Source organism: Oncorhynchus nerka, linkage group LG24, assembly GCF_034236695.1.
Source record: "Oncorhynchus nerka isolate Pitt River linkage group LG24, Oner_Uvic_2.0, whole genome shotgun sequence".
In the NCBI taxonomy this organism is placed as follows: domain Eukaryota; kingdom Metazoa; phylum Chordata; class Actinopteri; order Salmoniformes; family Salmonidae; genus Oncorhynchus; species Oncorhynchus nerka.
This window is the reverse complement of record NC_088419.1, coordinates 94772935-94796387: the sequence shown is the minus strand read 5'-3', so window position 1 is coordinate 94796387 and position 23453 is coordinate 94772935. Positions and strand designations below refer to the sequence as shown.

General features: G+C 44.5%; 2 protein-coding genes across 3 annotated transcripts in view; both read right to left on the bottom strand.

The window, feature by feature from the left end:
• The window catches only part of LOC115127592 (solute carrier organic anion transporter family member 2A1-like), a 77095-nt gene extending 73173 nt beyond the window's left edge, over positions 1-3922 (bottom strand). For both annotated transcript variants that reach the window (XM_065009350.1, XM_065009351.1), the window contains exon 1: positions 3678-3922. In XM_065009350.1, coding sequence (XP_064865422.1) covers positions 3678-3713 — 36 coding nt within the window. In that variant the 5' untranslated portion in view covers positions 3714-3922. The remainder of the gene's footprint in view (positions 1-3677) is intronic.
• A 5009-nt stretch (positions 3923-8931) lies between these two features.
• Positions 8932-23453, bottom strand: part of ryk (receptor like tyrosine kinase) — a 128669-nt gene continuing 114147 nt past the window's right edge. The window contains exons 15-16 of the mRNA XM_065009349.1: positions 18192-18328; positions 8932-10890 (exon numbers count right to left, since the gene is read on the bottom strand). Of these exons, the coding sequence (XP_064865421.1) occupies positions 10779-10890; positions 18192-18328 (249 nt within the window). The 3' untranslated portion in view covers positions 8932-10778. The remainder of the gene's footprint in view (positions 10891-18191; positions 18329-23453) is intronic.

Here is a 23453-nt window from a genome sequence, read left to right as displayed (position 1 = left end):
ATTATTATATATTATATTATTATTTATATTATTATTATATATATTATATTATTATTATATATATTATATTATTATTATATTATTATTATATATATTATATTATTATTATATTATTATTATATATATTATATTATTTATATTATTATTATATACATTATATTATTATTATATACATTATATTATTATTATATACATTATATTATTATTATATACATTATATTATTATTTATATTATTATTATATATATTATATTATTATTATATATATTATATTATTATTTATATTATTATTATATATATTATATTATTTATATTATTATTATATATATTATATTATTATTATATACATTATATTATTATTTATATTATTATTATATACATTCCAGAAGACTGAAATATAACAACACTGTTTGACATAGAAACACCATATTTTCGGGGGGTTTTAAAAATATATGTTTATTAATTAGGAAAAATATTAATAACATTCCACCCATAATGCCACTAGAGGGCGATGTGGTCATTTGACTGCAGGAAAGGGCTACGAAACACAAGCTGCTTTCCAAATTAAAAACAATTGCAGCATTAAGTTCAATAGTAAATCAACAGTCTAGCTACAGAATGTATTTCTCTGCCTGGAGTATAGAAAGGTTTTTTGAATTTTGTCTCGTTCAACCCTCGTACTTTCCCCAATTGCATTCCAGAGCCAGGTTCTGTAGCCAAAGTACTAATCAAGTCTCCCTCTTTCCCGAGAGGAAAAGATAAGACCCATAACACCGGCGCATAGTTTGTTTCTATCTATTGGTTCTTTCTATCGTGCGTTGGCCACATTTAACAATCAGCAAATCGCCGGCAGTTTTAAAACTAGGCAACTCGCGGACGGGACCATTAAAACATTTGTTTAGGCTACACCTTGTTCAGTGGTACCTCCATTAGCTAGCTATAGCTAACAACCTGGGGTGAGTACAGCAGGACACAACGTTTCAGAACGTTCAGGTAGAAATATGCTATGTAAACAAACATGCCTCTGTGACATGTTGAATAAGGAACGATGTCGGCTCTATTCGTGACATTTCTATCTGCAACGTTCGAGAACGTTTTGCTTGTTAGCTAAGGCCAGCTACTTTAAGTGCTGACTGTCTTCCCTGTAGCCTACTTGGTGTGTGAACTGCTGACTGCTCATATCTTGCAGCTGATTATTGACACGTCAACCAGGATAAAGGGGCGGGGCAATTTTTGACAGTTGGGGTTTTGGTAATCAGTGTCAGCAGCGGTCTCGTCGTCAAAACTAAGACCGTCGCCGAAACAAAGACGGTTCTGCCGAGTTATTGGAGGAAGGAAAGAGAAGAGAGGGTCTGTGTCTGCACATGTACTCTCACTACTGGTGTCCCCCAGGGCTCGGTTCTAGGCCCTCTCCTCATCTCTCTTTACACCAAAACCTGGGGCGAGTTCAGCAGGACACAACGTTTTAGAACGTCATATCCTCACATGGTCTCTCCTATCATTGCTATGTGGATGACACTTAACTACTTTTCTCCTTTTCCTCCTTCTGACACCCAGGCGGCGACACACATCTCTGAGTGCCTGGCAGATATCTCAGTTTGGATGTCGGCCCACCACCTCAAGCTCAACCTCGACAAGACGGAGCTGCTCTTCCTCCTAGAGAAGGCCTGCCCGCTCCAAGACCTCTCCGTCACGGTTGACAACTCCACGCTGTCCCAGAATGCAAAGAACCTTGTAGTGCCCCTGGACAACATGCCTTGCAACTTATCAGCTCTCAGGGCTGGGCGTCTCTAGCAACTTATCCAGAACACTGCAGCCCGCTCGGTCATTACCTCCCGCTCGGTCATAACCTCCCGCTCGGTCATTACCTCCCGCTCGGTCATTAGCTCCCGCTCGGTCATTACCTCCCGCTCGGTCATAACCTCCCGCTCGGTCATTACCTCCCGCTCGGTCATAACCTCCCGCTCGGTCATTAGCTCCCGCTCGGTCATTACCTCCCGCTCGGTCATTACCTCCCGCTCGGTCATTACCTCCCGCTCGGTCATTACCTCCCGCTCGGTCATTACCTCCCGCTCGGTCATTACCTCCCGCTCTATTTCTGGACATCAGTGTGGCTGAAGTCATTACTGTGGGTCATTACCTCCCAATGTCATTAGGCCTCCAAGAGATGGAGGTGCAACCCTACGACATTTTGGCATTATACATTACCTGTCATCATCTGGTGATTCTCTCCCTCTCTCTCTGTCTCTCCCGTCTCTCTCATTACCTCCCGCTCGGTCATTACCTCCCGCTCTATTTCTGGACATCAGTGTGGCTGAAGCGACTGTGGAACGTTGATAACAATGTCAATGAGGCGACCAAGAGATGGAGGTGTCTCTCTCTCTGTCTTTCAATCTTTGTGTCATCATCTCTGTCTCTCTCTGTGTCTCTCTCTCTCTCTGTCTCTCTCTCTGTCTCTCTCTCTCTGTCTCTCTCTCTGTCTCTCTCTCTCTGTCTCTCTCTCTGTCTCTCTCTCTGTCTCTCTCTCTCTCTCTCTCTGTTTGTCTCTCTCTGTCTCTCTCTCTGTCTCTCTCTCTGTTTCTCTCTCTCTGTCTCTCTCTGTCTCTCTCTCTCTGTTTCTCTCTCTCTGTCTCTCTCTGTGTCTCTCTCTCTCTCTGTCTCTCTCTCTCTGTCTCTCTCTGTCTCTCTGTTATGCAGAACAAAATAACGTTAGGACAAGTTCTGTATGTTTGTGCACATGGAAGTCAGTGATGAATGTTTACTGTAGGTTAAACGAGGCAATACAAATGTGATGTGACTAGAATGGCCCACTGTTTTCATCATTTTGACAATAACTAAAAACTAAATCATTATTTAAAATGAAGAGAAAAAATCTGACTTAAGACTTAATATATATTTTTTGACAAAATGACTAAGAATAGACTATATCTAAAAAAAACACACAAAAACTGGTGAGAGCAGATGTGACATCCGTCCCATTCATTAAGATAAAGACCCCCCACCCCACCCCAGGGTAGGATGGGTAATGAACTATATTATGTCAAACAGACCAAACAAAGGGAGGAAAAGACATTTCACTAATATTTGTTGCTACAATGACAACTAAAGCGGTGCAAGGTACACTATTCCGCCCCGGGCAAACATGCAACACTGAAACATCCAGGTGTGGCTAGGATAGGTTAGGTGGCTAACATAACTGTGTGACGTCATTAGTCTTTAGAATAAACTTCTATAGTTTATTTTTTTTTTTAAACATAACAGACTGCTCTAGTAACATGGTGAGGATCTGTAGCCTTAGGCAACTACAGTGTGTATTATGTCTAGAGGAATGTAGGTTCACAATCTCATGGTACACAGGGCAGGCTATATATCCACTGAAGACACATATATTTTCATTAGCCGTGTTGATCATTCAGACAAAACAAGGTTCACAAAGAAATGAAGTATGTATCAGTACCCAGAATGAGTAATGAAGGAGATGGGTGATCAAGCTTCCTGCTTGCTCAGTGTCACCTGAGCAGGGCTGTATGGTATCAAACGTTGCTATTACCAAATCAGATATATTTTATGTGCTGGAGAAGATACCCCCAATAATAAATGATTATTAATGATACCCCCAAAATGTCTCCAATAATAAATGACAGTAACATGAATTATAAATAATACCAAACGACGTACCTTTATATTGCTAAACACAGATGTTGGTTTCTTCATATCTTTGACACAAATCTCCTTCTGTTGTGAAGAGTAAGGGTATCCAGAGAGAGAGAGAGAGAGCGAGAGAGAGAGAGAGAGAGAGGGAGAGAGAGAGACAGAGAGTCCAGTCCAGGGCAGAAGAACTCAACAGCAGTGAGTTTCTCTATGTTGAAGAGGTAATAGCTGTCCCACAGTGTTCTACTCTGGTGAGTGTGTCAATGAGCTTTTATGGCTCACAGTGATGTAATGGGGCCAACTCAGCCCACAACTCCACACGCGCATTGTTTTGAACGTAATGATGAAAAGACCATATTTGGCACACATGACCTGTTTTTACAGGCGGCAGCATGGTGATTGTTTTTATTCAACAATAAGAAATGTCTTATGTAATTGTTTGGACAAATATTTAATAAATAATCATAAACAAACGGAGTCAATGTTTTAATATGTTTTTGAAATGATTTTCAATGGAAGTATAGTTCAGTTTAAACTTTTTTAAATTGACAATCCAACAAAAAGTTCCTTGCTTTTGTTTTTCCTACATTTACAGTTCAGCATTTAAAAACAGTTTTGACAGTAGGTTATTTTATAGCCATTGATACTCATCTTGCCTGTTGCGGATCTGACACACAGGCCAGGGGGAAAAGTCTGAGTCTACCGCTGACAGACAAGTATCACCGATCTGATACATTTTTTACCTCCCGTCATCAATGTGAATGACGAATTAGGGAAGTTACTCTTCTGATACTTAGCCGTGAATGTGAGACAGACGCAGGAACACACACCCTCCTCTCCTCACACCCTCCCTCCCTCCCTCACACCCTCCCTCCCTCCCTCACACCCTCCCTCCCTCCCTCCCTCCTTGACACACACCCAACAGGAGGTGATAGGTGTTCTGCTGATAAATCACACAAGTCTTTCAAAAAGGTGTCATTATTCCATCCAAGCCGGTTCAAGACTTAGCAGCTGAACTCACAGTGGGAACCATGAAAGATCCACCCAGGAAAGAAAGGGGAAGCATAACTAGACAATAAATCAACACCACAACACACCTGAAATGGGCACTAAATCTGCATATTGGGGGTTAGGGGTGGACTGAGACCACCTGAAATGGGCACTAAATCTGTATATAGGGGGTTAGGGTGGACTGAGACCACCTGAAATGGGCACTAAATCTGCATATTGGGGGGTTACGGGTGGACTGAGACCACCTGAAATGGACACTAAATCTGCATATGGAGGGGGGGTAGGTGGTTACAGAGACCAGGTGGTTGGGGGCGGACTGGGACCAGAAATCAGCCCTGGCATTTCTAAATGCACCGGCCCATTTTCTTCCTCGAGGACGCCATTATTACCCAGACAATGATCCCAGGGTAGATAGGCCCACTGGGCTAAAAATGGATCAGCTCCTCTTTTTTCTTTTGGTGGTGGCGGTGGGTTGGGTCATCCCATCTGGCACTAGATCTAGAGTGCCCCCCCAAACTACAAGTAACTTCCCCAAAATTCCATCCAACATCCAGGAATCCTCCAACTAGGATTTCTGGAAAACCTGGACATTTTTTTAAAGTTACTGGAATTTTTAAGCCCAAATTCTAACCAATCAAACAGCTGTTTGGGTATTGTAGCATCAACCATTCATAGACAACTGCAGAAGCAGGAGGAAATTCAACCAATGTATTTTTACTACAGTGGTGTGGATGTTCTAGAAAGGGGTTTCAAAATGGCAAATAAAAGTTTGACTATCAATGCAAAAGGCTTAGATAGCATCTGCAAAACTAAAGAGGACATTGTTCTGCGAGTAAGTCCTACAACATTTTCACATTGAGCCCTTCTGAACAACCAACCCCCTTTTTTTTATACTAGGGTACATCCCAAATGGCACCCTATTCCCTATGTAGTGCACTACTTTTCACCAGGGCCCCATAGGGGACAGGATGCCATTTGGGACCAAAACTCAAAACATTAGGTCAGTGTCTTGTTTAGCATCTCAGGCTTTGTCAACCTGGTTTCCTTCACAAATTAGATTTCAGATAAGTTTCCATTACGCCATGTCGAAACAGTGTAGCACATGTCTTGGTTGGTGACTTGAGCCTCAGGCGGCTGAATCAAAACATGGGTCTTTGTTCCCCTGCTGTATAACACACAATGTCAACATTGATCCATACGGGGGAGGCATCCCAAATAGCACCCTGTTTCTTGTATAGTGCACTACTGTTGACCAGGGCCCAGAGGTAAAAATAGGGCACCATTTCAGACCCACACAGAGTAGCAAATCATAACTGCACAAAAGGATCTATGGTTTAAACTAATGCTGGGCAGAACATCATGTAGTGACATTCTTTGATAATGAAACTGTTCTATAGGTAACACATAGCCTGCAGGTATAATGATGTAATAAGGCCCGGGGGGGGTGTGTGGTATATGGCCGATATACCACGGCTAAAGGCTGTTCTTAGACACGACGCAACGCAGAGTATATTGGCCATATTCCACAAACCCTGGAGGTGCCTCAATGCTATTATAAACTAGTTAGTAATTAGAGCATTAAAAATAAATGGTTTTGTCATACCTGTGGTATACGGTGTGATATACCAAGGCTGACAGCCAATCAGCATTCAGGGCTCGAACCCCAGCCAGTTTATAATGTTAATAACTGGTTCTAAGTATGTATGAGCCCTTTATAAACCCTAAATGTTATGTCTCTGTGCCCCCAGTAATACCTCCACAGCCCAAGTTGTGGTTATCAATTACTGTGACTATAATTCAGATTGGTTCTTGGCAGTACAACTGCGAAAAGCACTGCTATGCTACTGTACAATAAAGCTTTGATGTTCAGGAAACTCCTAAGCACAGTGAGGATCCTGCCAATCAGGCTCTGCACATGTCTTCCTCCTGCACTTCAAACAAACAGGCAAACATGAGGACTTTGTCTCAAATGGGACCAGAAATCAGCCCTGGCATTTCTAAATGCAACGGCCAATTTTCTTCCTCGAGGACGACATTATTATGGACTTTGTCTCAAATGGGACCAGAAATCAGCCCTGGCATTTCTAAATGCAACGGCCAATTTTCTTCCCCGAGGACGACATTATTATGGACTTTGTCTCAAATGGGACCAGAAATCAGCCCTGGCATTTCTAAATGCAACGGCCAATTTTCTTCCTCGAGGACGACATTATTATGGACTTTGTCCCAAATGGCATCCTATCACATTAACTGTAAAAGTCGGGAGTTTACCTACATTTTAGCCAAATACATTTAAACTCAGTTTTTCACAATTCTTGACATTTAATCCTAGTAAAAATTCCCTGTTTTAGGTTAGTTAGGATCACCACTTTATTTTAAGAATGTGAAATGTTAGAATAATAGTAGAGAGAATGAGCTTTTTTTCAGCTTTTATTTCTTTCATCACATTCCCAGTGGGTCAGACGTTCACATAAACAATGCTACCAACTACTAATTGAGTTTAACTTGGGTCAAATGTTTCAGGTAGCCTTCCACAAGCTTCCCACAATAAGTAGGGTGAATTCTGGCCCATTCCTCCTGACAGAGCTGGTGTAACTGAGTCAGGTTTGTAGGCCTCCTTGCTCACACACGCTTTTTCAGTTCTGCCCACAACTTTTCTATAGGATTAATGTCAGAGCTTTGGGATGGCCACTCCAATACCTTGACTTTGTTGTCCTTAAGCCATTTTGTCACAACTTTGGAAGTATTCTTGGGGTCATTGCCCATTTGCGACCAAGCTTTAACTTCCTGACTGATGTCTTGAGATGTTGCTTCAATATATCCACATAATTTTCTTACCTCATGATGAGATCTATTTTGTGAAGTGCACCAGTCCCTCCTACAGCCAAGCACCCCCACAACATGATGCTGCCACCCCCACAACATGATGCTGCCACCCCCACAACATGATGCTGCCACTCCAACAACATGATACTGCCACTCCCACAACATGATGCTGCCACTCCCACAACATGATGCCACTCCCACAACATGATGCTGCCACCCCCACAACATGATGCTGCCACTCCCACAACATGATGCTGCCACTGCCACCCCACAACATGATGCTCCCCAACATGATGCTGCCACTCCCACAACATGATGCTGCCACCCCCACAACATGATGCTGCCACTCCCACAACATGATGCTGCCACTCCCACAACATGATGCTGCCACTCCCACAACATGTTGCCACCCCCACAACATGACACTGCCACTCCCACAACATGTTGCCACCCACACAACATGATGCTGCCACTCCCACAACATGATGCTGCCACCCCCACAACATGATGCTGCCACTCCCACAACATGATGCTGCCACTCCCACAACATGATGCTGCCACTCCCACAACATGATACTGCCACTCCCACAACATGATGCTGCCACTCCCACAACATGATGCTGCCACTCCCACAACATGATGCTGCCACTCCCACAACATGTTGCCACCCCCACAACATGATGCTGCCACTCCCACAACATGATGCTGCCACTCCCACAACATGATGCTGCCACTCCCAGGCTGTTCTTTAGCTTGCAAACCTCCCCCTTTTTCCTCCAAACATAACAATGGTCATTATGGCCAAACAGTTATCAGACCAGAGGACATTTTTTCCAGAAAGTACAATCTTTGTCCTCATGGGCAGTTAGAAACCGTAGTCTGGTGTGGATATAGATACATTTGTACTCGTTTCCTCCAGTATCTTCTCAAGGTCCTTTGCTGTTGTTCTGGGATTGATTTGCACTTTTCGCACCAAAGTTCGTTCATCTCTAGGAGATAGAACACATCTCCTTCCTGAGCGGTATGACAGCAGCGTGGTTCCATGGTGTTTATACTTGCGTACTATTGTTTGTACAGAGGAACGTGTAATGTACGTAAACTTCTGACCCACTGGAATTGTGACACAGTGAATAAGTGAAATAATCTGTCTGTAAACAATTGTTGGAAAAAATGACTTGTGTCATACACAAAGTAGATGTCCTAACCCACTTGCTAAAACTATAGTTTAACAAGAAATGTGTGAAGTGGTTGAAAAACAAGTTACAATGACTCCAACCTAAGTGTATGTAAACTATCGACTTCAACTGTATAGAAGTGCAACTATTTTTTGACCAGAGCCTTATGGGTCCAAAGTAGTGTATTGTAAAAGGAAATTGGGGAATTAGTCTTTTAAACAGAACAGGGTGAAATGTATATATACACATATAAAAACAGACCACACAAATCAGAACAAATTAGTTTAATGTTTTTGTTGTGTGTGAATTCAGTTTAGAGATGGAACACACTTTAAAATTCAACATGCAGTGATCCCTGTAGACATCCTACAGGTCTACTACGAGGCCATGTTGCTAGCTCTGGTCCAGGTCATTACGTGCTGCTTGCTGAAGGCTCAGCATGAGCAAGCAGCACGTAGCGCCTCGGACCAGAGCTAGCCATGTCGTCGTCAGATTGGCACGTGTGGATAGTGTTCTAGTATAAATTCTTACTTTGTCATTGTCAAAACAACGTGTGTGGTTGGTAGCTGGGTTTTGTTCTGACACAGAACAGTCAAAAAGTTAAAAAACACAAGAATATTATTCATGACGACAACCCTGTTAGATAAATATCTGGGGGAAATGACTGATCGTGAACTTGATCGTTGGGATTTTCAAAAGGGGTACAACGGGAAGAAACCCAATGATTGGAAACAACTCAAAAACCAATCATTTTCCCATCTGGGTGTGTAGTGTCCTGTAACAGGCCTATATCATCCAGTCTGGTGCACACTACTGGGTAAATGGATGCTGAGGAGATCATAGGATGTGACGACAACAACAACGTCCTCAGCTATGCTAACGCTCCATTGGCACGTCTCCTAAGGAAAAAGGAAAAGTAACGTGTGGCACAATGTTCAATAGGTCCTTCAGTAGAGATCTGTTGAACTAGAGACATTCCACATGTCATTGTCCAATATAACATCCAGCAGAGCTGCTTAGGCCTTTGACCCCCCCCCCCCCCCGCCAAGAGGCCTCTCGTACAAACCTTGAGTTTATCGTACCATGACAGAGTGAACCAGCATGTCTTTAAGTACACAGAAGAAGCCCCATCTGTGGCACAAAATCCCTACGTAGTGTACTAGGCGAAGATGTGAATTCCTTACTACTATACATGAAGCCACTGGTCTACTGTGGACTCATCCGCTCACTGGTCTACTGTGGACTCATCCGCTCACTGGTCTACTGTGGACTCATCCGCTCACTGGTCTACTGTGGACTCATCCGCTCACTGGTCTACTGTGGACTCATCCGCTCACTGGTCTACTGTGGACTCATCCGCTCACTGGTCTACTGCGGACTCATCCGCTCACTGAAAACCACAGATCTACAACAATAAATGTACATCTCTTTTCTTAGATAAAAAAAAAAAACAAACAGGAAAAAAATGTCTTTACAAGCAAGTCCTCAAAAGTGTAGTTGTTAGGAAAATGGTGGCGACAGCTGAGGGTGAGGGTACAGCTTGTTGGGTGAGGGTACAGCTTGTTGGGTGAGGGTACAGCTTGTTGGGTGAGGGTACAGCTTGTTGGGTGAGGGTACAGCTGAGGGTGAGGGTACAGCTTGTTGGGTGAGGGTACAGCTTGTTGGGTGAGGGTACAGCTTGTTGGGTGAGGGTACAGCTTGTTGGGTGAGGGTACAGCTTGTTGGGTGAGGGTACAGCTTGTTGGGTGAGGGTACAGCTTGTTGGGTGAGGGTACAGCTTGTTGGGTGAGGGTACAGCTTGTTGGCACATATACGCTTCTTAGGTTCTTCCAAAAGAGGTGACGTCCTTGTGGGTCCACGTTTCATAGTGAGGGTATAGGTCTGTTCTGGAAGCTTGTGAGGTATGCTGGGAAATATGACGACCTCAGAGTATCCATTTGAAGCACAAATTATAGAAACCTCACTCTGAAAATAAATTCTCATAATAATGAAAGTCTTCTTTCTTTTCTGCATAAAGGTTTGTAAATGTATTCCTCGTTGTGATTAGTGCTGTCCAGTAACTCCTGGGCCTGCTGGTCCTTCGGGCCTGGTCCGTACAGAAGCCTGGGGCTAGATTTTACACGTAGGCCCCCAACGCTGCATGAAACTCAGTCAGACACTGGACCAGCTGCTGGAACTTAGGTCTCTCCTCTGGATCCAGGGCCCAGCAACAGGCCATCACTGCAAACCTACAGACAGACAGAGAATTAGCTGGGTCAGCGAGTGAACCTTCACAAGCCATTCAGGCCATCACTGCAAACCTACAGACAGACAGAGAATTAGCTGGGTCAGCGAGTGAATCCCATTGCACCGTGTACGTTGACTGAAAACCCATAAGGACTCTGCCAAATATGCTCTAAATAGCACAGCATGTACAGAAAACAAAGTCCCATTCCCATGTCCCGAGGCTATTCAGTACTTGGGTCATCAGAGAAACCAACATCACTGGAGCACACTATCAGTCCTGCATCCCTCAATGTCCCCTTCAGTCTTCCCCTTCCTACGCCTTCTATTTGGTGGACAAATTCCCATTCAACAGTCTTTCTGAAGGAAACGTGTGCAGCGGCCTCCCCCCAATAACAATCTGATTAGCTTTTCCTCGACTTCCTGTTTGGCGGCCGCTCATCCAACTGTAAATCATGGAATGTTGATGTGATGAACGTCCCAAATGACACCCTATTCCCTATATAGTGCACTACTTTAGACCAGAGCCCTAACACCCTATTCCCTATATAGTGCACTACTTTAGACCAGGACCCTAGTGCACCACTTTTGAACAGAGCTCTAACACCCTATATAGTGCACTACTTTTGAACAGAGCCCTAAAACCCTATTCCCTATATAGTGCACTACTTTTGAACAGAGCCCTAACACCCTATTCCCTATATAGTGCACTACTTTTGAACAGAGCCCTAACACCCTATTCCCTATATAGTGCACTACTTTTGAACAGAGCCCATCTAGTCTTGTAGTGGACATAGGTTCTTTCACAATTTGTCTTTCCTCAATCCCTTGCATTCTCATCTACTTCTAAAAATGAAATGCATTGGTGGCAAAGGTCAGAGGCAAGGGACCTGGTCTAAAGTGCACTATATAGGGAATAGGGTGTTAGGGCTCTGGTCTAAAGTGCACTATATAGGGAATAGGGTGTTAGGGCTCTGGTCTAAAGTGCACTATATAGGGAATAGGGTGTTAGGGCTCTGGTCTAAAGTGCACTATATAGGGAATATGGTGTTAGGGCTCTGGTCTAAAGTGCACTATATAGGGAATAGGGTGTTAGGGCTCTGGTCTAAAGTGCACTATATAGGGAATAGGGTGTTAGGGCTCTGGTCTAAAGTGCACTATATAGGGAATAGGGTGTTAGGGCTCTGGTCTAAAGTAGTGCACTATATAGGGAATAGGGTGTTAGGGCTCTGGTCTAAAGTAGTGCACTATATAGGGAATAGGGTGTTAGGGCTCTGGTCTAAAGTGCACTATATAGGGAATAGGGTGTTAGGGCTCTGGTCTAAAGTGCACTATATAGGGAATAGGGTGTTAGTGGTGCACTAGGGTCCTGGTCAAAAGTGCACTATATAGGGAGTATTATGTAGCCTGTGAGATATATACGATATAGGGAATAGGGTGTTAGGGCTCTGTTCAAAAGTAGTACACTAGGGTCCTGGTCTAAAGTGCACTATATAGGGAGTATTATGTAGCCTGTGAGATATATACGATATAGGGAATAGGGTGTTAGGGCTCTGTTCAAAAGTGGTGCACTAGGGTCCTGGTCTAAAGTGCACTATATAGGGAGTATTATGTAGCCTGTGAGGTGTGGAAACACTGTTGCTTTTATGAATTTTGTCTTGCTGCTTTTTGTCCTATGTTGCTATGTCTTGCTTGTTCTATGTTGCTATGTCTTGCTTGTTCTATGTTGCTATGTCTTGCTTGTTCTATGTTGCTATGTCTTGCTTGTTCTATGTTGCTATGTCTTGCTTGTCCTATTTTGCTATGTCTTGCTTGTCCTATGGTGCTATTGTCTATATTGTAATTGTTTTTAATAACCTGCCCAGGGACTGCGGTTGAAAATTAGCCGGCTGGCTAAAACCGGCACTTTTACTGAAACGTTGATTAATGTGCACTGTCCCAGTAAAAATAAAAAATAAACTCAAACTCAGTAGGGTGCCATTTGGGATTCTGAACACAGAAGCCCGTATGTCTCTTTGTGATTCCTGGCCAGCTCATCCAATAGAAAGTCACGCTCCAGCTCCCTGACAGCCTCAGGATGTGGATAAGACTCAGTCTGTAATGAATGACGGTGAGAGACGGCCGCCTAGCATTTTAATATCTGTAGCTACTTTAAGTAAATACCTGCAGTCAACACGCTGGGCCAATTGTGTGCCGCCCTATGGGACTCCCAATCACTGCCGGTTGTGATACAGCCTGGAATCGAACCAAGGCCTGTAGTGAGATGCAGTGCCTTAGAAAGCTGCGCCACTCGGGAGCGATACGTTAGGAGATGAAGAACGCAATCTGCTTCATTTCACCTGTTTTACATTATGAAGTTCCCCAGAAACTACGGTAAGTTCCCCAGAAACTACGGTAAGCCAGTCACCTGTTTCTCATTATGAAGTTCCCCAGAAACTACGGTAAGTTCCCCAGAAACTACGGTAAGCCAGTCACCTGTTTTACATTATGAAGTTCCCCAGAAACTACGGTAAGCCAGTCACCTGTTTCACATTATGAAGTTCCCCAGAAACTACGGTAAGTTCCCCAGAAACTACGGTAAGCCAGTCACCTGTTTCATATTATGAAGTTCCCCAGAAACTACGGTAAGCCAGTCACCTGTTTCTCATTATGAAGTTCCCCAGAAACTACGGTAAGCCAGTCACCTGTTTCTCATTATGAAGTTCCCCAGAAACTACGGTAAGTTCCCCAGAAACTACGGTAAGCCAGTCACCTGTTTCACATTATGAAGTTCCCCAGAAACTACGGTAAGCCAGTCACCTGTTTCACATTATGAAGTTTCCCAGAAACTACAGTAAGTTTCCCAGAAACTACGGTAAGTTTCCCAGAAACTAAGTTTCCCAGAAACTACGGTAAGTTTCCCAGAAACTACGGTAAGCCAGTCACCTGTTTGTTTGGAAATAGCAAAACAGGATAAAAACTAGAGCAGGTGAGTCCAGCTGTTGTATTGAAAGGCAACCGTGTTTTTTTTTCTTTCTTCAGTAGCGATCAGGGACGTGCAACTATAGTTTTCCTTTAAAAAAAATACATTAGTTCAACACATTCAACAGAAAATAGATTCATTTTCATCAGATGACAACAAAAGTGCAACTCTACAAAACAATGCACAGCCATCATATTTCTAATGCTTATCATAGAAACAATGTAGCCAGCTACATTTCCTAATGTTTTGCCGAGTGGCGAAGCGCAAATTAGTGTTGCACGATATATCGGTGAGCATATATTGGAATCGGACGATATTAGCTAAAGAAAACGGCAGCATCGGCCCAATGTCTAGTTAAAACTGCAATGCGCAAAACCGATGTCAAAGCTGACGTGCATACCTATATATATATAGATATACGTACATAGCTACCTACCTACAGTGGGGCAAAAAATGTTGAATGAGCCACCAATTGTGCAAGTTCTCCCACTTAAAAAGATGAGGCCTGTAATTTATCATAGGTACACTTCAACTATGACAGACAAAATGAGAATAAAAAAATCCAGAAAATCACATTGTAGGATTTTTAATATATTTATTTGCAAATTATGGTGGAAAATAAGTATTTAGTCACCTACAAACAAGCAAGATTTCTGGCTCTCACAGACCTGTAACTTCTTCTTTAAGAGGCTCCTTGTCCTCCACTCATTACCAGTATTAATGGCACCTGTTTGAACTTGTTATCAGTATATATCGTGCATATTTTGAATAGAAATGGAATGGTTCATTGGATCAGCCTAAAACTTTGCACATACACTGCTGCCATCTAGTGGCCATTGTGGCCTTTCTCTTGCATTTCAAAGATGGTACAAAAAAAAATTCATGTTTTTTTTCCTTTGTATTTTCTTCTACCAGATCTAATGTGTTATATTCCACTACATTCATTTCACATTTCCACGAACTTCAGTGTTTCCTTTCAAATGGTTTCAAGAATATGCATATCCTTGTTTCAGGTCCTGAGCTACAGGCAGTTAGATTTGGGTATGCCATTTTTGGCAAAAATGTTTAAAAAAAAAAGTGGTAGATGCTTAGGTTTTAGCTGCACTAGAAATCTTAAAAAGGCTGCTAAATTTTTAAATATAGTTTATCGATATCGGTATTTATGGCGAGGGAAACATTGGATATCGGTACCTGTGTTTATGGCGAGGAAAACATTGGATATCGGTATCAGTGTTTATGGCGAGGAAAACATTGGATATCGGTACCTGTGTTTTTGGCGAGGAAAACATTGGATATCGGTACCTGTGTTTTTGGCGAGGAAAACATTGGATATAGGTATCAGTGTTTATGGCGAGGAAAACATTGGATATCGGTATCAGTGTTTATGGCGAGGAAAACATTGGATATCGGTATCAGTGTTTATGGCGAGGAAAACATTGGATATCGGTATCAGTGTTTATGGCGAGGAAAACATTGGATATCGGTATCAGTGTTTATGGCGAGGAAAACATTGGATATCGGTACCTGTGTTTTTGGCGAAGAAAACATTGGATATCGGTACCTGTGTTTTTGGCGAGGAAAACATTGGATATAGGTATCAGTGTTTATGGCGAGGAAAACATTGGATATCGGTATCAGTGTTTATGGCGAGGAAAACATTGGATATCGGTATCAGTGTTTATGGCGAGGAAAACATTGGATATCGGTATCAGTGTTTATGGCGAGGAAAACATTGATATCGGTACCTGTGTTTTTGGGAGGAAAACATTGGATATCGGTACCTGTGTTTTTGGCGAGGAAAACATTGGATATAGGTATCAGTGTTTATGGCGAGGAAAACATTGATATCGGTATCAGTGTTTATGGCGAGGAAAACATTGGATATCGGTATCAGTGTTTATGGCGAGGAAAACATTGGATATAGGTACCTGTGTTTTTGGCGAGGAAAACATTGGATATCGGTACCTGTGTTTTTGGATATAGGTACCTGTGAGGAAAACATTGGATATCGGTACCTGTGTTTATGGCGAGGAAAACATTGGATATAGGTACCTGTGTTTTTGGCGAGGAAAACATTGGATATCGGTACCTGTGTTTTTGGCGAGGAAAACATTGGATATCGGTATCAGTGTTTATGGCGAGGAAAACATTGGATATCGGTACCTGTGTTTTTGGCGAGGAAAACATTGGATATCGGTATCGGTGTTTATGGCGAGGAAAACATTGGATATCGGTACCTGTGTTTTTGGCGAGGAAAACATTGGATATCGGTATCAGTGTTTATGGCGAGGAAAACATTGGATATCGGTATCAGTGTTTATGGCGAGGAAAACATTGGATATCGGTATCAGTGTTTATGGCGAGGAAAACATTGGATATCGGTATCAGTGTTTATGGCGAGGAAAACATTGGATATCGGTATCAGTGTTTATGGCGAGGAAAACATTGGATATCGGTACCTGTGTTTTTGGGGAGGAAAACATTGGATATCGGTACCTGTGTTTTTGGCGAGGAAAACATTGGATATAGGTATCAGTGTTTATGGCGAGGAAAACATTGGATATCGGTATCAGTGTTTATGGCGAGGAAAACATTGGATATCGGTATCAGTGTTTATGGCGAGGAAAACATTGGATATAGGTACCTGTGTTTTTGGCGAGGAAAACATTGGATATCGGTACCTGTGTTTTTGGCGAGGAAAACATTGGATATAGGTACCTGTGTTTTTGGCGAGGAAAACATTGGATATCGGTACCTGTGTTTATGGCGAGGAAAACATTGGATATAGGTACCTGTGTTTTTGGCGAGGAAAACATTGGATATCGGTACCTGTGTTTTTGGCGAGGAAAACATTGGATATCGGTATCAGTGTTTATGGCGAGGAAAACATTGGATATCGGTATCAGTGTTTATGGCGAGGAAAACATTGGATATCGGTACCTGTGTTTTTGGCGAGGAAAACATTGGATATCGGTATCGGTGTTGTTGTCATACCGATGCAAATGAAGCGCAAACTTTGTTCGATGCAAAAAAATTACAATAAAGAAGCATTTTAGATCTGCGTTTACAAAAGACAATTTTTTAAAAACAATTCCTGTGTGAAAAATGCAGAATTCTGCGTTAATGCTAAGCTTAAGTTGCTAGTTATCAAAGTAAGTGGCTGAATTTAATAAGTTGACATATTGTGTTAGCTTTCTGCCGTGTTTGAGACGTCAAAGCCCTTTGGATGAGTTCCGTTTTTTTTTTCTCCTCTCAGTTCTCGGCAGCGTGCTCCTCCTCCCTCTTCTCCGAGCAGAGCAGGTTGGCCCGTTGCCCTAGCGACTCCAGACACTCCGAGCAGAGCAGGTTGGCCCGTTGCCCTAGCGACTCCAGACACTCCGAGCAGAGCAGGTTGGCCCGTTGCCCTAGCGACTCCAGACACTCCGAGCAGAGCAGGTTGGCCCGTTGCCCTAGCGACTCCAGACACTCCGAGCAGAGCAGGTTGGCCCGTTGCCCTAGCGACTCCAGACACTCCGAGCAGAGCAGGTTGGCCCGTTGCCCTGGCGACTCCAGACACTGCGTGTACACATGCTGCTCCAGAGGCAGAACGGTTCTTCCTTCAGACATGCATGCCTCCCAACTTTGTTCATTCGCTTGTAAACGTTCAAACTCACCAAACATTACATTTGGTAGCTCCTACCTATATATGTATAACTTTATGAGCTGGATTGCATATCTTTGAGCACATTAGCATATTTAGCTTGCAGCCTCCATGGAAACTCTCTATTACTTGTGATAATTCTGTCAGCATTGTGGTAAGACGCACAATGGGCTTTTTGTGTTTCTTTGGCACGCCCTTGTGAACTAAGCCGGTAATACCGAACTCACCCATTTAGCTGTCTCCCCCTCTGGAGAGTCCAATAATTCTGAAGGGATGCCCTACAGTTAACGGAAAAGCTGGAGATTCAAACTGCCAGACAATTCTCATGAGATACCGTTTACAGAAAATACTTAAAACCAATAAAACTATAGAATTGTTTAAATAATTTAAATAACTGATGATCAAACTCAATTAAGACATAAAACAGTCTAAAAGCCCTGTATGCATGTGTTCCAGTTCATCAGGACAGTTGATTGGCTGTGCTATTATACTTACAGTTCATCAGGACAGTTTGATTGGCTGTGCTATTGTACTTACAGTTCATCAGGACAGTTTGATTGGCTGTGCTATTGTACTTACAGTTCATCAGGACAGTTTGATTGGCTGTGCTATTGTACTTACAGTTCATCAGGACAGTTTGATTGGCTGTGCTATTGTACTTACAGTTCATCAGGACAGTTGATTGGCTGTGCTATTGTACTTACAGTTCATCAGGACAGTTGATTGGCTGTGCTATTCTATATCCGTCCTTCAGATAGGCTGCCATCTCGAAGGGGTCGATGTCCACATAGGGCGTCTGTCCCAAGGTCATCAACTCCCACAGGGTCACGCCAAACGCCCACTGAGGAATAGGGACAAGGTTAAAGGTCAAGGGTTAGAGGTCCGGGTTAGACAACAAGGTCATCAACTCCCACAGGGTCACGCCAAATGCCCACTGAGGAACAGGGACAAGGTTAAAGGTAAAGGGTTAGACAACAAGGTCATCAACTCCCACAGGGTCACACCAAACGCCCACTGAGGAACAGGGACAAGGTTAAAGGTCAAGGGTTAGAGGTCCGGGTTAGACAACAAGGTCATCAACTCCCACAGGGTCACACCAAACGCCCACTGAGGAATAGGGACAAGGTTAAAGGTCAAGGGTTAGAGGTCAGATCACAAGGCAGAACGGCCCAAAGGAACGAGGGTCTTTTCTCGTTCTATAAATTCTATTTTTTACTTTCTCGGACGGACAGCTTTCGATATGACCAACGAGACAGGTTGACAGACACACACTAAATAATATCTAGGACGAATACAAGAAAGTGTGTGTTCAATCTCTTGACCTTGTGGTCGTCTCTGCGTAACATTCGCTACATGCAGGCTACAACAACAACAACAACATATATGACAGATGGGGGTTTAATCAGGGAAACCTTTAGGAACAACGCTCTCTATTATGTTCAAGAAATGTGGTAAATTAAGGCCAAGGTCTGTCAGTGTGAGATCAGTGTCAGGGAAGGTTGTGTTCGGTTCAGCCAATGGCTGAACAAAGCATTCCACTGACACAATGCAAGGCCATTTAGCTGAAAATGTTTAGCTGAAAACCCAACATAGTTCCTACAAGTTTTGATAAGGGCTTGAAAGGTGGACCATATGGTGCTTGAGAACAGCCAGTTATCAGAACCATTTTAGGTAGTGTCTACAACTCCCAAACAAACTGAAACCAACTTTAGCTTTTTAATCCATTTCCTATTTCCAAAGAACAGAACACGATAAGATTATTCATACAGACTAATAATATATATTTAAAAAAAACAAAACATGATTTAGGTTTTGGAACCAAGTCAACAATTCAATCATCAGTCATCACCAGAAGATTAGCCAGTGTTCTACAAAGACTTGATTCACAATGGGAGTTGAACACGAACCAGAAGGTATTCAGACTTGATTCACAATGGGAGTTGAACACGAACCAGAAGCTATTCAGACTTGATTCACAACGGGAGTTGAACACGAACCAGAAGCTATTCAGACTTGATTCACAACGGGAGTTGAACACGAACGAGAAGCTATTCAGACTTGATTCACAACGGGAGTTGAACACGAACCAGAAGGTATTCAGACTTGATTCACAACGGGAGTTGAACACGAACCAGAAGGTATTCAGACTTGATTCACAATGAGTTGAACACGAACCAGAAGCTATTCAGACTTGATTCACAATGAGTTGAACACGAACCAGAAGCTATTCAGACTTGATTCACAATGAGTTGAACACGAACCAGAAGCTATTCAGACTTGATTCACAATGAGTTGAACACGAACCAGAAGCTATTCAGACTTGATTCACAATGAGTTGAACACAAACCAGAAGGTATTCAGACTTGATTCACAATGGGAGTTGAACAATGGGAGGAGGAGGGAGGGAGGAGTGAGGAGGGAGGGAGGGGTGAGGAGGGAGGGGTGAGGAGGGAGGGAGGGAGAGGTGAGGAGGGAGGGGAGAGGAGGGAGGGAGGGAAGGGTGAGGAAGGAGGGAGGGATGAGGAGGGAGGGACGGAAGGGTGAGGAGGGAAGGGTGAGGAGGGGAGGGAGGGAAGGGAGAGGTGAGGAGGGAGGGAAGGGTGAGGAGGGAGGAGAGGTGAGGAGGGAGGAGAGGTGAGGAGGGAGGAGAGGTGAGGAGGAGGAGAGAATGAGGAGGGGTGAGGAGGGAGGGGTGAGGAGGGAGGGAGGGATGAGGGAGGGAGGGATGAGGGAGGGAGGGATGAGGAGGGAGGGAGGGATGAGGAGGAGGAGGGCGGGATGAGGAGGGAGGAGGGAGTGAGGAGGAGGGAGGGAGTGAGGAGGGAGGAGGGAGTGAGGAGGAGGAGGGAGGAGGAGGAGGAGGGAGGAGGAGGGGTGAGGGAGGAGGGGTGAGGGAGGAGGGGTGAGGGAGGAGGGGTGAGGGAGGAGGGGTGAGGAGGAGGGAGGGAGGGGTGAGGAGGAGGAGAGAGGGGTGAGGAGGAGTGAGGAGGGAGGGGTGAGGAGGAGGGAGGGAGGGGTGAGGAGGAGGAGGGAGGGGTGAGGGAGGAGGGAGGGAGGGAGGGGTGAGGAGGAGGGAGGAGGGAGGGAGGGGGGGAGGGAGGAGGAGGAGGGAGGGAGGGAAGAGGGAGGGAGGAGAGAAAGGAAGGAGGGAGGAGAGGGAGGGGGAGGAGGAGGGGGAGGGAGGAGGAGGGAGGGGAGGGAGGAGGAGGGAGGGGGAGGAGGAGGGGAGGGAGGGGGTGAGGAGGAGGGGGAGGGGAGGGAGGGGTGAGGAGGGAGGGAGGGGGAGGAGGGAGGGGGAGGAGGGAGGGGTGAGGGGGAGGAGGGAGGGAGGAGGGGGATGAGGATGGGGTGAGGGAGGGAGGGGATGGGGGGGATGAGGGGGGAGGGGGGAGGGGGATGAGGGAGGGAGGGAGGAGGAGGAGGAGGGAGGAGGAGGGAGGGAGGAGTGAGGCGGGAGGGAGGAGTGAGGCGGGAGGGAGGAGTGAGGCGGGGAGGGAGGGGTGAGGAGGGAGGGAGGGGTGAGGAGGGAGGAAGGGGTGAGGAGGGAGGAAGGGGTGAGGAGGGAGGAGGGGTGGGTGAGGAGGGAGGGAGGGGTGAGGAGGGAGGGCTGAGGACTGGGAGCAGTAGAGCCTCATCAGGAAGGAAGAGGTCCCGTATGAGGGAAATCAGGCTGTCTGGTGGAGGGGAAAGGAGAGGACAGAATGAGAGGAGAGAAGAGAATGAGAGGAGAGAAGAGAATGAGAGAAGAGAATGAGAAGAGAGAAGAGAATGAGAGGAGAGAAGAGAATGAGAGGAGAGGAGAGAATGAGAGGAGAGAATGAGAGGAGAGAATGAGAGGAGAGAATGAGAGGAGAGAAGAGAATGAGAGGAGAGAATGAGAAGAGAGAAGAGAATGGGAGGAGAAGAGAGAAGAGAAGAGAATGAGAGAGGAGAGAATGAGAGGAGAGAAGAGAGGAGAATGAGAGAAGAGGAGAGAATGAGAGGAGAGAAGAGAATGAGAGGAGAGAAAGAGGAGAGAATGAGAGGAGAGAAGAGAATGAGAGGAGAGAATGAGAGGAGAGAAGAGAATGAGAGGAGAGGAGGAGAGAATGAGAGGAGAGGAGAGAATGAGAGGAAATGAGAGGAGAGGAGAGAAGAGAATGAGAGGAGAGAAGAGAATGAGAGGAGAGGAGGAGAGAATAGGAGAGGAGAGGAGAGAATGAGAGGAGAGGAGAGAATGAGAGGAGAGGAGAGAATGAGAGGAGAGGAGAGAATGAGAGGAGAGAGAGAGAATGAGAGAGAGAGAAGAGAATGAGAGGAGAGAAACAGAATGAGAGGAGAGAACAGAATGAGAGAGAACAGAGAGAATGAGAGGAGAGAAGAGAGAGAGAATGAGAGAGAGAGAATGAGAGGAGAGAACAGAATGAGAGGAGAGAAGAGAATGAGAGGAGAGAATGAGAGGAGAGAATGAGAGGAGAGAATGAGAGGAGAGAACAGAATGAGAGGAGAGAATGAGAGGAGAGAATGAGAGGAGAGAATGAGAGGAGAGAATGAGAGGAGAGAATGAGAGGAGAGAATGAGAGAGGAACAGAAGAGAACAGAATGAGAGGAGAGAATGAGAGGAGAGAAAGAGAATGAGAGGAGAGAATGAGAGGAGAGAACAGAATGAGAGGAGAGAACAGAATGAGAAGAGAGAAGGAGAGAAGAGAGAGAACAGAATGAGAGGAGAGAACAGAATGAGAAGAGAGAAGAGAACAATGAGAAGATGAGAGGAGAATGAGAGAGAGAACAGAATGAGAGGAGAGAACAGAATGAGAGGAGAGAAGAAGGAGAGAAGAATGAGAGGAGAGAACAGAATGAGAGGAAGAGAAACAGAATGAGAGAGAGAACAGAATGAGAGGAGAGAATGAGAGGAGAGAATGAGAGGAGAGAACAGAATGAGAGAGAGAGAATGAGAGGAGAGAACAGAATGAGAGGAGAGAATGAGAGGAGAGAATGAGAGGAGAGAATGAGAGGAGAGAACAGAATGAGAGGAGAGAATGAGAGGAGAGAAAGAGGAGAGAACAGAATGAGAGGAGAGAACAGAATGAGAAGAGAGAATGAGAGGAGAGAACAGAATGAGAGGAGAGAGAATGAGAGGAGAGAACAGAATGAGAGGAGAGAACAGAATGAGAGGGAGAACAGAATGAGAGGAGAGAGAGAATGAGAGGAGAACAGAATGAGAGGAGAGAAGAGAATGAGAGGAGAGAACAGAATGAGAGGAGAGAACAGAATGAGAGGAGAGAACAGAATGAGAAGAGAGAATGAGAGGAGAGAACAGAATGAGAGGAGAGAACAGAATGAGAGGAGAGGAGAGAATGAGAGGAGAGAACAGAATGAGAGGAGAGAATGAGAGGAGAGGAGAGAATGAGAGGAGAGAACAGAATGAGAGGAGAGAATGAGAGAGAGAAGAGAGAGAACAGAATGAGAGAATGAGAGAGAGAGAATGAGAGGAGAGAACAGAATGAGAGGAGAGAACAGAATGAGAGGAGAGAGGAGGAGAGAATAGGAGAGAGAGAGAGAATAGGAGAGGAGAGACAGAATGAGAGGAGAGGAGGAGAGAATGAGAGGAGAGGAGAGAATGAGAGGAGAGAACAGAATGAGAGGAGAGGAGAGGAACAGAATGAGAGGAGAGAATGAGAGGAAGAGAAGAGAATGAGAGGAGAGAATGAGAGGAGAGAATGAGAATGAGAGGAGAGAATGAGAGGAGAGAGAATGAGAGGAGAGAATGAGAGGAGAGAATGAGAGGAGAGAACAGAATGAGAGGAGAGAATGAGAGGAGAGAAAGAGGAGAGAACAGAATGAGAGGAGAGAACAGAATGAGAGGAGAGAATGAGAGGAGAGAACAGAATGAGAGAGAGAACAGAATGAGAGGAGAGAACAGAATGAGAGGAGAGAACAGAATGAGAGGAGAGAACAGAATGAGAGGAGAGAACAGAATGAGAGGA